At 43.1% G+C, this 16,143-nt stretch overlaps 1 protein-coding gene across 1 annotated transcript in view; it reads left to right on the top strand.

Moving 5' to 3' along the window:
- LRRC9 (leucine rich repeat containing 9) overlaps positions 1-16,143 on the top strand; it is a 150,775-nt gene that overhangs the window by 44,647 nt on the left and 89,985 nt on the right. The window contains exons 9-11 of the mRNA XM_068254432.1: positions 3,405-3,619; positions 9,209-9,340; positions 13,014-13,190. Of these exons, the coding sequence (XP_068110533.1) occupies positions 3,405-3,619; positions 9,209-9,340; positions 13,014-13,190 (524 nt within the window). The remainder of the gene's footprint in view (positions 1-3,404; positions 3,620-9,208; positions 9,341-13,013; positions 13,191-16,143) is intronic.

Here is a 16,143-nt window from a genome sequence, read left to right as displayed (position 1 = left end):
ACACGAAATTTTGTGTTATCGTAATTGGCTGATTACAATCATCACTGAAGAGCTCCTATTTTATATAGAGGAGCCGTTCACAATAGTGAGTTACTCCCAGTGGTGAGTTAGCCCTTTCTTAATGTGGCCATACACTGGTCGATTGGCCATCAGATCGACCAACAGATAGATTCCTCTATGATTGAATCTGATCAGAGAGGGATCGTATGGCTGCCTTTACTGCAAACAGATTGTGAATCGATTTCAGCGTGAAATCGATTCACCATCTGTGGAACTGCCGCTGCCCCTGTCCCCCGCATACATTACCTGCTCCGCCGGCACGTGTCACCGCTGCTCCTTCTCCGCGCTGGGCTCCAGGTTCCAGCTGGCTTCACTTCCTGTCCGGGGAAGTTTAAACAGTAGAGGGCACTGTCGGGACAGGAAGTGAAGCCAGCCGGAACCCGGAGCCCAGCGCGGAGAAGGAGCAGCGGTGACAGTGGGGACTCGCGCCGGCGGAGCAGGTAATGTATTGCCGCTAGCGTCGGTCGTCGGACATTCGAACGCTGCTATCGACGCACTCCCGACCCGCCAGCGATCGAGCGAAATCTTCCACACGGACGGATCGACGGGAACGATTGATTTCGGGCGGAAATCGATCGTTCTGTCAGCGTTTGCGCAACGATTTCACAGCAGATTCGATCACAGTGATCGAATCTGCTGTATATCGGCGGGAAAATCGTTAGATGTATGGGCCCCTTTAGAAAAAATGCTTTGTTCCCAATGCCCAAAACTAAAGTTTAAAGTGGACCTGAACTCTTGCACAGGAAACATGGAAAACAGAGAAATGCACCCTGTTTTTAGAGAGAAGAGCCTGTAAGTAATCACAAGTGTAATTTGATCTCTCAGCTGTGGCAGCACAGAAATTCGGCAATCCTCAGCAGACACAGCTAACATGTAAACACGGGCTGTTAACCCTTTGTCTGCTTCCATGAAAGCAGGAGGTAGACACACTGCATATTTATTGCAGGAGTTCTGTAAACTGTAACAAAGAAATGTTTTTCTTCAAAGGTTATTAGGCTGTTACTTCTCTTTTAGAGCAGAGAGGAAGTTCTGAGTTCAGATCCGCTTTAAGTTGTATGTGATCGTCAGATGCTAGATCCATAGGACGATTGCTTCAGCAGTAATTTACTTACTTTTTGGGGATGTCCAGCCTCTATACAGTATATGATCACTGGACACAAGTCTTGTGCAAATTACCATACTTCATCAGTCATTTTGGGGTCCTTCTCCATTGTGTTCTCCTATCTATAATCGTGCTGTGCCGGTTCCACGCTATAAACCTGTGAAGCACATGACTTTATTACCGCTGATGTCTTATCAACCATGGATCATATTGTATGCCGGGCAAATACATCTAAAGCCTCGAAGAAGCAGCCTCAGGTCTGCAATATGCATCAAGGTTTGCGACACCAAACACCATACTATTGCCCTTGTTTGTAAACATCACACTGGTGTGATTACTGGTTTTGGTTAGGCAATCAGTCAGATTATTCATTACACGTACAGGCACTGTTATTGGCCTGATGAAGCGGGCTCAGACCCGTGAAACGCGTTGCCTGTGCTAATAAAATGTCTTTGTTTACACAAAGATCTCGTTACTGAGGTAAGCCACCTCATTTTCTTAGTTTTATCTGTTTTTAATAGTTTTATCTATACCAGGGCGCCTCTTTCCCACATTTGTGTTCACTATGTTGTTTCAGAAAATAAATATAGAATGTGGTTTGAGAAGTTTAGGTATTTTAAATCATAAAACTTTGTTTTTTAGCCCAAAGGATTGATCCCTCTCTGGTCGGTACCTGATCAGAGAGGGATCTATTCTCGCCACACACTGGAAAAAGATTTTTAATAGAAATCAGCACTAAATCCATTACATATCTTTGCTACGTACCGCTGATAGTATTCCACCCCCACCCTAAGCTGCAGAGGTAGGCCTCCCCCCCCCCCATATTAATAGTGCACCCCCCATTTTACTGCAGAGTGCTTGCAGCAGTGGGGCGTATTCGCCTGTCCAGTTGGCATGTCCCCACTTTTAGGCCTCTTTCACACTTGCAGGTTAAATCTGCATGGTGTTACCCTATTTTATATATTGTAATTAAAAAAGTGCTTCATTTTTACAATAATTATGTATAAATGATTTAGTCAGTGTTTGCCCGTTGTAAAAATCTTTCCTCTCCCTGATTTACATTCTGACATTTATCACATGGTGACATTTTTACTACTGGCAGGTGATGTCAGTGGAAGGAGATGCTGCTTGCTTTTTTGGCAGTTGAAAACATCTGTAAACAGCTATTTCCCACAATGCAATGAGGTTCACATACAGGAAACTGTCAGGTGCCATCACAATGTGGGAGGGGTTTCACCACAATATCAGCCATACAGAGCCTCCTGATGATCCGTTTGAAAAAAGGTAAAGATTTCTCCTGGGAAAGGGGGTATCAGCTACTGATTGGGATGAAGTTCAACTCTTGGTTACGGTTTCTCTTTAACGTATTGCGGTGCACTGGAAGCTTCCGATCCAACTCAAGGGCTACAGCGTGCTACTGCAGGCGATGCACGGTGTGTTGTGGTGCACATGCGCAGACTGACGGGAATTCCAGTGATGTACTTCCTGTCCAGTCGGGAGTATGTCACTTAGTGGAGTGGGGTGCCTGTGTATATGACCCTGTGGTCACACTGTGCTGCAGGGTGATATGATTGGTGTTTTAGCGGTGTGATTTTGCAGGAACATCACACCGCAACGCAAAATAAATAAATGTAAAACCGGCCTCAATAACAAAATTACTTGTGTTATCCTGATAAATGTCATAGTTATATTTTTAATAAAAGTAGAATATCACGGCAAAGTGGGATTATACTCCCAAAACTAAAATTGCAGTAACTACTATTAGTTGCTTTAAAAAAAAAAAAATTGAAAGCATTCCCAATCATTCCCTGAGTGTTAAAACATTTATTGTCACTGCACAGAGCAGTACAGGATTGCTTATCACTGGTCATCAGCAAATGTACTTATTACTAGCCAGGAGACACTCTCTGCCTGTGTCTTCATTCTGCTACCTCCTCCCTCCCGCTGCTGGATAGACACATTACCTTGGCAAAAGCTGAGTCACTTCAGCAGAAAAGGAGGGGGGCAGATGGGAGACCCAGGTAGAGAGATTCTTGGGGGCAATAATTACATTTGTTGATGAGCCAGGGATAAGCAGGTCTGTACTACTCTCTAAAGTAAAATTAAAGGTTTTTACACACAGGTAATCTGCTGGGAATGCCTTCAAATGTTCTTTTATGTAACTAAGAGTAGTTACTGAAATGTTAGGTTTGGCATTGTAATCCCCATATTTATTCACACAAATATTCTTTATTTTATATAGCTGGAGAGGGACCTGTTGGATCGGCAACTATCAGAAAACCAGAAAAATAGTTCAAGATTTCTTGAATACTCTAACTTTACAGGAGATTTGGAAGAATCAGATTCATGGGGGAAAAATGAGAGCAACAGAACTGACTCCAATCTGGAGCAGAAGACATTCAGCAAGATCCGTGCCTTGAGAGAGAGGATAAAGTTCTGGGCATCCAAGATGGAGGAGTATGTTTACTTAAAGAGACACTGAAGCGAAAAAAAAAATGATGATATTATCATTTGTATGTGTAGTACAGCTAAGAAAAAAAACATTAAGATCAGATACATCAGTCTAATTGTTTCCAGTACAGGAAGAGTTGAGAAACTCCAGTTGTTATCTCTATGCAAAAAAGCTATTAAGCTCTCCGACTAACTTAGTCGTGGAGAGGGCTGTTATCTGACTTTTATTATCTGAACTGTAATTGAACTGTTTACTTTTCCTCTGCTAGAGGAGAGTTCATTAAGCAGCCCATACACTCAGCCGATTTTCTGGACGATCGATCGATCGCGGTCGATCGATCGATCGATCGATCGCAAATCGGTTGGCCGATCGACCGATCGACGGCCGATTTCGATCGATTTCGATGGATTTCCATCGAACTAGCAGGGTGGAAAATTTAGGTCGATCTGATGAGATTGCTTATCAGTTTGCATTGGCCTTAATGGAAATCTGATGGCAAAAAAATGCCATCAGATCGAATTTCAACAGATTTCAAACTGAAATCTGTTGGAATTCTATCCTGGTAAAAAATGTTCTAAAAACGCATCAGATAGATCATCAGATGCATTTCTTATCTGTCTGCTGCCAATCTGACGAGTGTATGGGCACCTTTACTTCACAGACTGCTCTGAAAGACTCATTTTAAATGGTGAGTGTTGTGTAATCTGCACATATTATAGAGTGATGCAATGTTAGAAAAAACACTATATACCTGAAAATAAAAATATGAGAATATTTTCTTTGCTACTAATCTTCTAGTAATTATTCATAGTACACAACCAATTCATTATATCATATTTTTTTTTCGCTTCAGTGTCTCTTTAACTAATCAGCATCAAGATGTAATTTACTGTAAATAATAATTGGATTTGACACTGTTTTACATATAGAATGTATGAATGTGCACCTTGTCTTTAGGTAGATTGGTTGCTTGGCTTGGGTTAAAGACTTCAGTTCACTGGTCTCAGCTAGAACTGAGGAACTTTAAAGGGAACCAAAACTGAGAGGGATATGGATGTTTCCTTTTAAAGAGAACCCGAGGTGGCTTCCTAAGAATGAAATCCGCATACAGAGGCTGGGTCTGCCTATACTGCTCGGCCTCTGTTGATATCTCAATCCCTCCTAAGTTCCCCCGGCGCTCTGCTATGCCCCATAAATCACAGCCGCGCTGTCGACACGCAGCGTGTCGCAGCGGGCTGTGTTTACCTCTGTAGTGTCACTCTGCGTACTCCCCCCGCCTCCTGCATAGCTCCGGTCCCCGCCCGCGTCCCTTTCCTCCCCGCTGATTGGAGGGAAGGGACGCGGGCGGGGACCGGAGCTATGCAGGAGGCGGGGGGAGAGGCGAGAGTGACACTACAGAGGTAAACACAGCCCGCTGCGTGTCGACAGCGCGGCTGTGATTTATGGGGCATAGCAGAACGCAGGGGGATCTTAGGGGGGATTGAGATAGCAACAGAGGCTGGGCAGTATAGGCAGACCCAGCCTCTGTGTGTGGATTTCATTCTTAGGAAGCCACCTCAGGTTCTCTTTAGAGCACCTGATCTGCATGCTTGTTCAGAGGCTGGGGCTAAAAGTATGAGAGACACAGGATCAGCAGGAGAGTCAAGCAACTGGTATTATTTTAAAAGAAAAACCCCATATCCTTCTCAGTTTAGGTTCCCTTTAGTCCTCTTGCACACTGCATGCATTTCCGATTCCGCTTTTTAATCGGTTTTTACATCCGATTCAGATTCCGATTTTTAATCTTTACTGCATGCTGCATTTTTTTATCCGATTTTCTGTTGAATGTATTCAGGGAAAATCGGAATTGAAAATCAGAATCGGAAACGGAATCAGAAAACGGATTTGCAGTGTGCAGGGAGCCTCAATGTTGCTAAGTGACTCTGGAGTAGACTTTAAAGAGACACTGAAGCGAAAAAAAGTATGATATAATGAATTGGTTGTGTAGTACGGATAATTACTAGAACATTGGTAGTAAATAAAATATTCTCATATTTTCAGTTATATAGTGTTTTTTTATTTTTTAAACATTGCATCATTCTCTAATATTTGCAGTTTACACACTGCTCAGCATTCTAAATGATTTTACAGTGAAGGCTAGTGAACTATTGACCTGTCCCCTGGAGAGAAAAAGAAAATACTGTGACTGACAGTTGAGATACTAAGCTTCAGAAGATAGAGCTCTCTGTGACTTTGAAAGTCATGGAGCTCAATGGCTCTTTTGCATAGATAACGACTGGAGTTTCTCATTTCTTCCTGTACTGGAAACAATATTAGACTCATGTCTCTGCTCCTAATGTTTTATTTCTTAGCTGTACTACACATACAAATCACTATATCACAAGTTACTCAGTGTCTCTTTAAAGGACCACTATAACCAAAAAATCTTGGCAGGGGGGAGGGAGCATGTGGGTCACAGAGGCATTTTCCCATGCCTCTGTGTTCTCTCTACGCCATTCTCTGCCCCCCTGCTGTGAGCTCCTCAAATCTACCGGCAGCTAGATTGTTGGTAAACAAGGGAAGGGGCATCCCTTGCAGAGGAGGCACTCCTGCAAACCGCTCTGTCTGGCATTAGGTGCACCCTTTCCTCAGCTCTCAATGGCACAGCTCTGCCTCTCCCATTCCCCGCCTCTTTGAGCTCTGTGCTCCATGATGAGAAGCACAGGCCCAAAGCTGCAGCCTTGTGACCCTGGGGTCACGGCTATTTTTTTTCCCAAAAATGAAACCCTGGCGTAATCTGAAGCAGGAATGAGGGGGAGGGCTGGCAAATGAAACTAGCTGATAGGTTGTTTTAAAGAGACACTGAAGCGAAAAAAAAAAAATGATATAGTGAATTGGTTGTGTACTATGAATAATTACTAGAAGATTAGCAGCAAATAAAATATTCTCATATTTTTATTTTCAGGTATATAGTGTTTTTTCTAACATTGCATCATTCTATAATATGTGCAGATTACACAACACTCAGCATTCAAAATGATTCTTTCAGAGCAGTCTGTGATGTAATGACCTCTCCTCTGGCAGAGAAAAAGTAAATAGTCCAGGAACAGTTAAGATAATAAAAGTCAGAAAGCAGCCCTCTCCACGACTTTGAAAGTCGTAGAGATTAATGGCTTTTTTGCATAGAGATAACAACTGGAGTTTCTTAACTCTTCCTGTACTGGAAACAATTAGACTGATGTATCTGAGCTTAATGTTTTATTTCTTAGCTGTACTACACATACAAATCATAATATCATCATTTTTTTTTGCTTCAGTGTCTCTTTAACCAAAATGTTCCAGCTTGGGTTATCTTTAAAATACATACACTTATGATGTACTTTTGTCCCAGAGTGCAATAATACTTTCAATCAATATTTGCTCAAAATTGATTGACCAGACATTTTTGGGGGAGTCAAACGTTTATGTACCTTAAATCTCTAACATGGTTGCTCTCGCTTTAAGTCTGAATTGCACCCTAAAATGGTATGTATCCCTCTCATCAGGGCCGGTTTAAGCAACAATGGGGCCCCAGGGCAAAATAAACCTGGGGGGCCCCCCCAACAGATACCCCGGAACAAAAATCGGCATTAGGGGACCTTTTTTTGCAGCTGGTATAGTCAGGGTGTGAAGTCCCAATCGGCCAGAGCTCCACATTCTGGCTATCCCAGCCTGCATGGGGGACAAGGGGTTAAAAAGTTTCAGGAGGGGGGACCCCACATAATTTAAAAAAAAAAAAAAAATTTCCACTCTAAACATAAAAAAAATTGGGAAAATAGGAAAAAATGCCAGGGATCTTCATACAGCCATATTGCGGCTGTATAGCGATCCCTGGCCAAAGCGCTGCGTCTGCGTATGGACCCCCTGGAAACCCTGTCAGGAAATTTATTGCGCTTTGGTTTGATGCATGTAAAATTACACTACCGTTAGGTTTGCTGCTAAAAGTGACTTTTACCACATTTAAAACTATACTTTTTTCTTTCTAAACTTTAAAATCGATTTTCTCAAAAACTATAAGGTCTTTTTGAAAAATAGTTTTTTCCTCTTATTCCCAATGATCTCCTTAACCTATCCTGCAAATTTAGGGTTTCTAGCATGTAAGGTGGATTTGCTATTAACCATTAAAGTCGGCAGGTTTTTAAATGTTTTTTTTTTCCTTTGAAACTTTAAAATCGATTTTCTCAAAAACTATAAGGCCGATTTGAAATTTTTTTTTTCCTCTTGTAGCCACTGGGGGCCCCTACAAGCTCTGGGGCCCTGGGGCAGCTGCCTCCTTTGCCTTAATGGTAGCGCCGGCCCTGCCTCTCATTTGCTCACCTACAGTTGGGAATTTGAAATATTTAAAGGACCACTATCGTCAAAATTGTAAAATTGAAGTTACATGTAAACACATACAAGTCAAGAAGTACATTTCTTCCAGAGTAAAATGAGCCATAAATTACTTTTCTCCTATGTTGCTGTCACTTTCAGTAGGTAGTAGAAATCTGACCGAACCAACAGTTTCGGACTAGCGATCTCCTCATGGGGGATTTTCAGGGTTTTCTTTATTTTCAAACGCACTTAGTGAATGACAGTTGCTCCATCCAACTGCTAAAAAAAAGTGTACAGTGAGCAGGGAGCTGGCCAGCATCCTCATATAAATCCTTTTCAAGGGATGTCTTTATAAAAAAAATAAAGGACATTCTGAGAATCCCCCATGAAGAGATGGACTAGACCAAAATCTGTCGGTAATGTCAGATTTCTACTACCTACTGTAAGTGACAGCAAGATGGGAGGAAAGTAATTCATGGCTCATTTTAATGTGGAAGAAACTTACTTCTTATTCGTATGTGTTTACATGTATTTTACAATTTTTCAGGATAGTAGTCCTCTAAGCCCACTATGACAAGCCAGGGATCCCACCCTCTCTTAGAAATGCCTTGTGCCGATTGCTTAATCCTGAAAACTCATTGTTAGGGCTTGGGCACTGCTCTGCAATGCATTTTACAGACACACATGGCACCTGGGTTACTCTGCAATATAATTCTGTCCCCATTTACCGGTAGTAACACTGAACGGGACAGCACCGCATTGCACACAGAAATGCAACAATACATTGCAGAAGGCACTTTTACACAGTGCCAAAGTATCTATCATACAGTGCTGTCTGATGTCTCTGCGTATCACTCACTGATTCACATTAATAATCCTAAGATTTGTACTTTTCACCTGTTGGACTGAAAGAACTCAAGAGCTGCAGTCACTAAGTGTGCACTCAATAGGCCACACTGTAGTGTTAGGGAGTCTTGCCCAAGGACTCTTTACTGAACATGTATGGACCATAACTAGGATTCAAACCCTGGTCTCCCTCGTCAAAGGCAGAGCCCTTAACCAGTACACTATCCAGCCACTACTGAATTGCATTACTGAAATCAGCTCAGCAGCAGTGTGCCCGGGCCCTTATCAGTGCCTGTGCTGTACAGTGCTTCTGGCTATGTCCTGTACCCTGTCCTATCATTCTACTGATCTGTGTGCTTTTGGAAGTTGAATTAAAGTTAATCTTCTCACACCTGTCTTCCATCCTCTGAACGCATTAGGATAGACTTTTACCATGAGAAAGAAGTTACAAGAAGGACGGAAGGCTTTGATCTCTTGGTCCGGTTCCTGCAGACAGAGCTGGAGACCGTAGGGAACGTTCGCTTTGAAGAAGGATCTCCGTCAGACTCCTGGTAAGCCCACTTCATGACAGCTTTTATGTTAAGTTACATAGAAAATGACTTTAAAGCACTTATTTCTGTTACTGTGATAGAATGATGCACTGTGTGGGTGATTGGTGCACTGCATGCATGCAGATCAGATTGAGTCAAAGAGGACCTGTAATGTCACAGACTGAGGAAGTTTAAAGGGATACTGTAGGGGGTCGGGGGAAAATGAGTTGAACTTACCTGGGGCTTCTAATGGTCCCCCGCAGACATCCTGTGCCTGCGCAGCCACTCACCATTGCTCCGGCCCCGCCTCCGGTTCACTTCTGGAATTTCTGACTTTAAAGTCAGAAAACCACTGCGCCTGCGTTGCAGTGTCCTCACTTCCCCTGATGTCACCAGGAGCGTACTGCGCAGGCACAGACCATACTGGGCCTGCGCAGTACGCTCCTGGTGACATCAGCGGGAGCGAGGACACGGTAACGCAGGCGCAGTGGTTTTCAGACTTTAAAGTCAGAAATTCCAGAAGTGAACCGGAGGCGGGGCCGGAGCATCGGTGAGCGGCTGCGCGGGCACAGGATGTCTGCGGGGGACCATTAGAAGCCCCGGGTAACTTCAACTCATTTTCCTCCGACCCCCTACAGTATCCCTTTAAGTAAACCGCAACTCAGGATGCCTTTCTATACCCATAGTATAAATTATTTGCAAGGACGTAACTCCAGGGGAGCAGTCCCTGCGAGTGTAGGGGGGCCCAGAGCTGTAAGGGGGCTCCAACTACTACTTTACTACCTCTGGTAAATGGGACCATCCTTTAGATCAGGTGTTATTGTGGCTACACTTGTTATGGAAGTGAAAATCATGATGGCCACACTTGTTGTATGACCATTGCAAGATGGGCTCCCCAGACTGGCAAGTGAAAGGGTATAAACATTAGTGGGCCTCATCAAAGTTTTGTTTTAGTGAGGAGGGTTTGGAATTCAGAAGGAGAAGGGGATTGGTTAGGGATAGCTGATCGTTGCAGGAGAAGCACCGACAACCACAAAAGTACCATCCCTAAGCCAATACTTAAAGAGAAACCGTAACCAAGAATTGAGATCATCATCCCAATCAGTAGCTGATACCCCCTTTCCCATGAGAAATCTATTCCTTTTCTCAAACAGATCATCAGAGGGTTCTGTATGGCTGATTTTGTAGTGAAACCCCTCCCACAGTGTGATGTCAGCGCCTCACAGCTCTGAGGTCCTGACATCACACTGTGGGAGCCTTGTTGCATTGTGGGAAATAACAGCTGTTTCCAACTGCCAAAAATGCAAGTAGCATCGCCTTCTAGTGACATCACCTGCCAGCAGTAAAAATGTCACAATGTGATAAATGTCAGAATGTAAATCAGGGAGAGAAAAGATTTTACAATGGGCAAACACTGACTAAATCATTTATACATAATTATTGTAAAAATTAAGCACTTTTTACATTATTTTCACTGGAGTTCCTCTTTAAAGTGTACCAGAGCTGTAAATATAAGAAGAACCGATACTTACCCGCTGCTTCTTCCTGCAGCATAAATACGTGCGAGTCTCTCGCCATTCTCCCCCAATCAGCCCCAGTAATAGGCTCAGTCAGGATTAGCGCAGTAGCCCCAGACTGACGCACCTGAGCCAGTTACTGGGGCTAACTGCAGCTGAACGGCAGACCGCAGAAGGACGGCGAGGGACTCACACGTGTTTATGCTGCAGGAGGAAGCAGCGTGTAAGTATCGGATCTTCTTCTATTTTCAGCTCTGGTTTCCTTTAAAGTGGACCCAAATTAAAAATACAAGATTTCAGAAATAAAATCTATTTTCTAAATTATAATAATAAATAGCAGCCTTTTTTCAGCTGCATGATGACAAATATAAAATATTTCACATGTATTGGAGGAACCCCTCCCTTCCTTTCATATTGCCGGGACAGAATCCGGCAGTCTGGTGGAGTAGATGGTGTCCAGCAAAGGAAGAATTGCTAATGGCTGCCACCTGTATAACCCTAGTTATGAAAAAGAGAAGGGTGAAAAGCATGCACTGAAATGTTCATAGGCTTGAAGGAGTGTTTATTTATCTTTGTATGTGTCAGAATGGTGCAACTAAATATTTTGAATTAAAAGAATTTTGGGTTTGGGTCCGCTTTAAATATTGCTAACTACATTTTACCAATATTGTAACTACTGGACTTATAGCTGTTGCCCAAATAAACTGGTGTTCTGGGTATGCATACACTGCCCAATATACTATGGAATTCTGGGTAATGGGAGTCTAGGCACCCTTACTTCCCTCCCGTTCAAAACTGCCGATTTCATAAAGACAAAGTATCAGCCATTGCACAAGAGGGAGCAAGGTCACAATGGGCAGGGGTTCTGTTTACACAAGCCATTTCTGTCATTTCTGTGCTGAAATGGGATTGTATACTGTGTTTAAAGTGGAACTAAACTCAGAACTTTCTCTCTGCTCTTAAAGAGAACCAGAGACGAAGCACCCTCTTGTATTTTACCTTATAAATCAGTGGGAACATGACAGTAAACACCTAATCTGCTCTTTGTTTCATTGTTCTCTGTTTAATCTGACTTTTATCACCTGATAAGAATCCCCGACTGAGCATTCAGTCTGGCTTTGCTACTGAAAGATTATAGCTGAGTCTGTCTTCTCTGGTGTCTTTTCAAGCCCAAGCCCGCCCCCTTGTGGCTCTGCTATAATGACTCAACAATAATCATTCCCAGCTAAGCCAGACTGAATGCTCAGTCAGGGATTCTTATCACAGCTGATAACAGACACTTTTAGCAGTGAGGATGAAGCAGAGAGCATGGTAAGTGTTTTTTCTCTAATGTGGGCATCACGGTGGCGTAGTGGTTAGCTCTCTCGCCTTGCAGCGCTGGGTCCCTGGTTCGAATCCCAGCCAGGTCACTATCTGCAAAGAGTTTGTATGTTATCTCCATGTCTGCGTGGGTTTCCTCCGGGCACTTCAGTTTCCTCCCACATTCCAAAAACATACAGATAAGTTAATTGGCTCCCTCTAAAATTGGCCCTAGACTACAGTACTTACACTACATAATATAGACATATGGCAATGGTAGGGATTAGATTGTGAGCTCCTTTGAGGGACAGTTAGTGACAAGATATATATATATATATATATATATATATACGGTATACACTGTACAGCGCTGCATAATATGTCGGCGCTATATAAATACTAAAATAATAATAATAATAATGTTCCCACTGATATATATATATGGTAAAATACATGAGGGTGCTTCGTCTCTGGTTCCTTAAATATTAGCCACATCATGATAACCTTTATGGACCACAAAATTATCCATTACAATTTATGTAGAACTTGGTTTCACTTTGCAGGGAGCTCTGAAGGAGTTAAGCCTCAATGTTTACTGGATGGGGAGAGCTGCTGTGCTCCTGCAGTCTATTCACAGCTGCAGATAATTACAAATTAGACACTTTGATCTGAGTAAACAACAGAGAACAGTGGATTTCTACAGCAATTATATCTGGAATAAAGACTTTTCATTGTGTTGTGCAAGCGTTCTGGTCCGCTTTAACCAGGAATGGCAGTGTATGGTGACAAGCTATGATATTACCTTTTATCTGTTGAGTTTATTGCTTTTCCAGCTCCTTCATTTCTAGCGCAACGTTTGTTTGTTTTGTTTTTATCAGGTTCCAAACTTGCTACGACTTGATCCTATCTCGTTTCTGTGCCTCAAATTTTAAATCACTTGGAATATCTGGGGTGAAAATAAAGCGAATAGTCAGAGTGCATAACAGAATCCTTCGGTCCAAATTCGAGGACAGAGTGCAGGATTGCCTGGATGCTGAAGACAGCGTTACCAACGAGTACGTCAAACATTCTTATTTTACCTGTGTCCATTTTGTATGTGGCTGCAAAGAAAAGCACTTAAATAAGCAAGGCTGCATTTGCTATGTCTCATTCTTATCACAGCCCCCAGATTCGACCATCAGATAGATTCCTCTCAGGACAAATCTGATCTGAGTGGGATAGAATCCTTCCATACGCTGTACACCGATTTTCTATAGATCTCAGCATGAAATCTATTGAAAATCTGTTAAGCTGCCATCGCCTGCCAGGACCCCCAGGTCTCTCCAATCTATGTGCTACCCTCTCTACTAAAGGTACAAACACACATCAAATGAAAATTGGTAATAATGAGCACTGACCGACGATCGATCGGCAAAGGTTAACATTCTCAAATCACCGTCCTGCGTACACTTATGAAAGATCCAAGAAAAAAAGAATTGACTGAGAATGCGGAAGTGAGGACTGAGGTGCAATTAACTAAAACGATCGATATCTCTGCAAATGACCGTTTATGAACGATCGACTGTCGACTGTGCACTTATCGACTGTGCGCTGTACACAACACGATTGTTATACTTCGTTTAATTAACTGTACACACGCCCTTTAGTAAACGATCATTGTTCAAAAAAATTAGGATGGTTTATGACCGACTCCCGATATCGGTGATTTGCTGCTGTCGTTGAGGGTCGGTTTGGGCACGTCTGCTCTACGAAGATCGTGAAATATCGTTTATCGAATCACGCACATGAAACAAGCATGCAGCTAATCTAGTCAGATTTTTGCCAGAAACATCTTAACTGCATACTTGTGTGAGGTCTATGGCTTTACATTTTTAGAGGCAGAAGATCAGCAGGACAGACATCGCAGCCTCCATATGTCTCTCACTTCAGGGTTCCTATAAAGGGGTTCTGTGGACCATTTGAAAACTTGGCACATTTGAGCCCAATAAAATATTTTGAAACTAAAGGAGTTCTGTGGGAGGGGTTTGAAAATAAAAACGGACACTTACCTGGGGCTTCTATCGGCCCCCTGCAGCTGTAATGTCCCATGCTGTCCATCAACGATGCTCCATTCCCCGCTGCCGGTCCCGGTCTGATATTCGTCTAAGACGAATAATGCTCGTTCCGATGTGCGTCATTGGGAGCTTACGGCGCTGGAGCAGTACAAAGTTCTCTTGTACTATGTCTGCACAGTAATCTCCCGATGACACATGCGGGAGCGAGCATGCTCACGGCCGCGCAGCCGCAGTCTAATTAGACGGCAGATTAGACAGGGACCGGCGGCAGGAAACGGAGGCTCGTTGGAGGACGGCGCGGGACATTACAGCTGCAGGGAGCCGATAGAAGCCCCTGGTAAGTGTCCGTTTTTATCCTCAACCCCCCCACACACACACACACCACACACACACACACTAGACCCCCCCACACACACCACACACACACACACACTAGACACACACACACACACACACCCCACACACACACACACACACACACTAGACACACACACACACACACACACACACACACACACACACACACACACACACACACACACACACATACACACACACACACACACATACACACACACACACACATAACTCCTTTAAGGTTTTTGGTGGAAGATATCAGTTAAAGACGGAAGATTGCAGTTCCAATTATTGATCTAAGTCCACATGTAATGATTGCCAGCATCAATGAGATGCCTGCTGTCATTGAAACAAACACAGTAACACATACACACATTATTTCCTGTTCATGTATTAACAGTACGCACAGGAAGAAAAAGCTTTAGGACATCTTGTGGCCAAATAGTAAAATTACACCTACATAACTTTTTGCCCATAATTATTCATACCCCAATAAAGGTAGCCAATAAAGGATTTTCTGTTGATTATTAAGAAGGGTATGAATTATTTTGGACTGGACATTTTTGCTCAAATGTAAATAAAAGCCGAGAAATTATTTTTTTCCCCCCACAAAAAGGCCTCTTGTACATCGTCTTATTCTCTCACCTATGTCATTTCCTGTCAAAAAAAAAATACTTGTTGGTTGAATAAAAGTAACTTTAACTTCAAAGCTTGCCAGGGGTATGAATAAGTTACTCAAATAAAACATTTGCATATTTAAAAAGATATAGATCATTTTGCTGTGGTAAGTAGTAATTACGTTATTGGCAAATTAAAGGGTGGAGTGCTGGAAGGTGAAAATTGTTCTGGTCCTTAAAGGACTACTGTAGGGGGCAAAAGGAAAAAGAGTTGAACTGACCCAGGGCTTCTAATGGTCCCCCGCAGACATCCTGTGCCCGCGCAGCCACTCACCGTTGCTCTGGTCCCCGCCTCCGGTTCACTTCTGAAATTTCTGACTTTAAAGTCGTAAAACCAGTGCGCCTGTGCAGCCATGTCCTTACTCCCGCTGACGTCACCAGGAGCGTACTGCGCAGATGCAGACCGTTCGCGCGCCGCGGCGAAAAAATGGGTGTAGTCATGACCGGATGAGGGCGGGGCTAACTGTAATTTAACGTGAACCCAGGGTGAGAGTGATATGGTGGCTGCCATATTTATTTCCTTTTAAACAATTCTAGTTGCCTGGCAGCCCTGCTGATCTATTTGGCTGTAGTAGTGAACTGAATTACACCAGAAACAAGCATGCAGCTAATCTTGTCAGTTCTGACAATATTGTCAGAAACCCCTGACCTGCTGCATGCTTGTTCAGGGTCTATGGTTGAAAGAATTAGAGGCAGAGGACCAACACGGCAGCCAGGCAGCTGGTATTACTTAAAAGGATTTAAATATGGCAGCCTCAATATTATTCTCACCTCGGGTTCCCTTTAAAAGTGCAACGCAAAGACAGAGGGCCCAAGTTTTGGTGACCCTTTCCCCAGAAAATTCACATAATTGTGCAGGTTTTCTCAAGAAAATACACGTAATGTGAGCAGATTTGAACAAAAAACATGTTCAATAACCC

Source organism: Hyperolius riggenbachi, chromosome 9 (assembly GCF_040937935.1).
Source record: "Hyperolius riggenbachi isolate aHypRig1 chromosome 9, aHypRig1.pri, whole genome shotgun sequence".
NCBI classification, from domain to species: domain Eukaryota; kingdom Metazoa; phylum Chordata; class Amphibia; order Anura; family Hyperoliidae; genus Hyperolius; species Hyperolius riggenbachi.
Note: the sequence above shows the minus strand (reverse complement) of the source record. Positions and strands in the feature narration are given on the sequence as shown.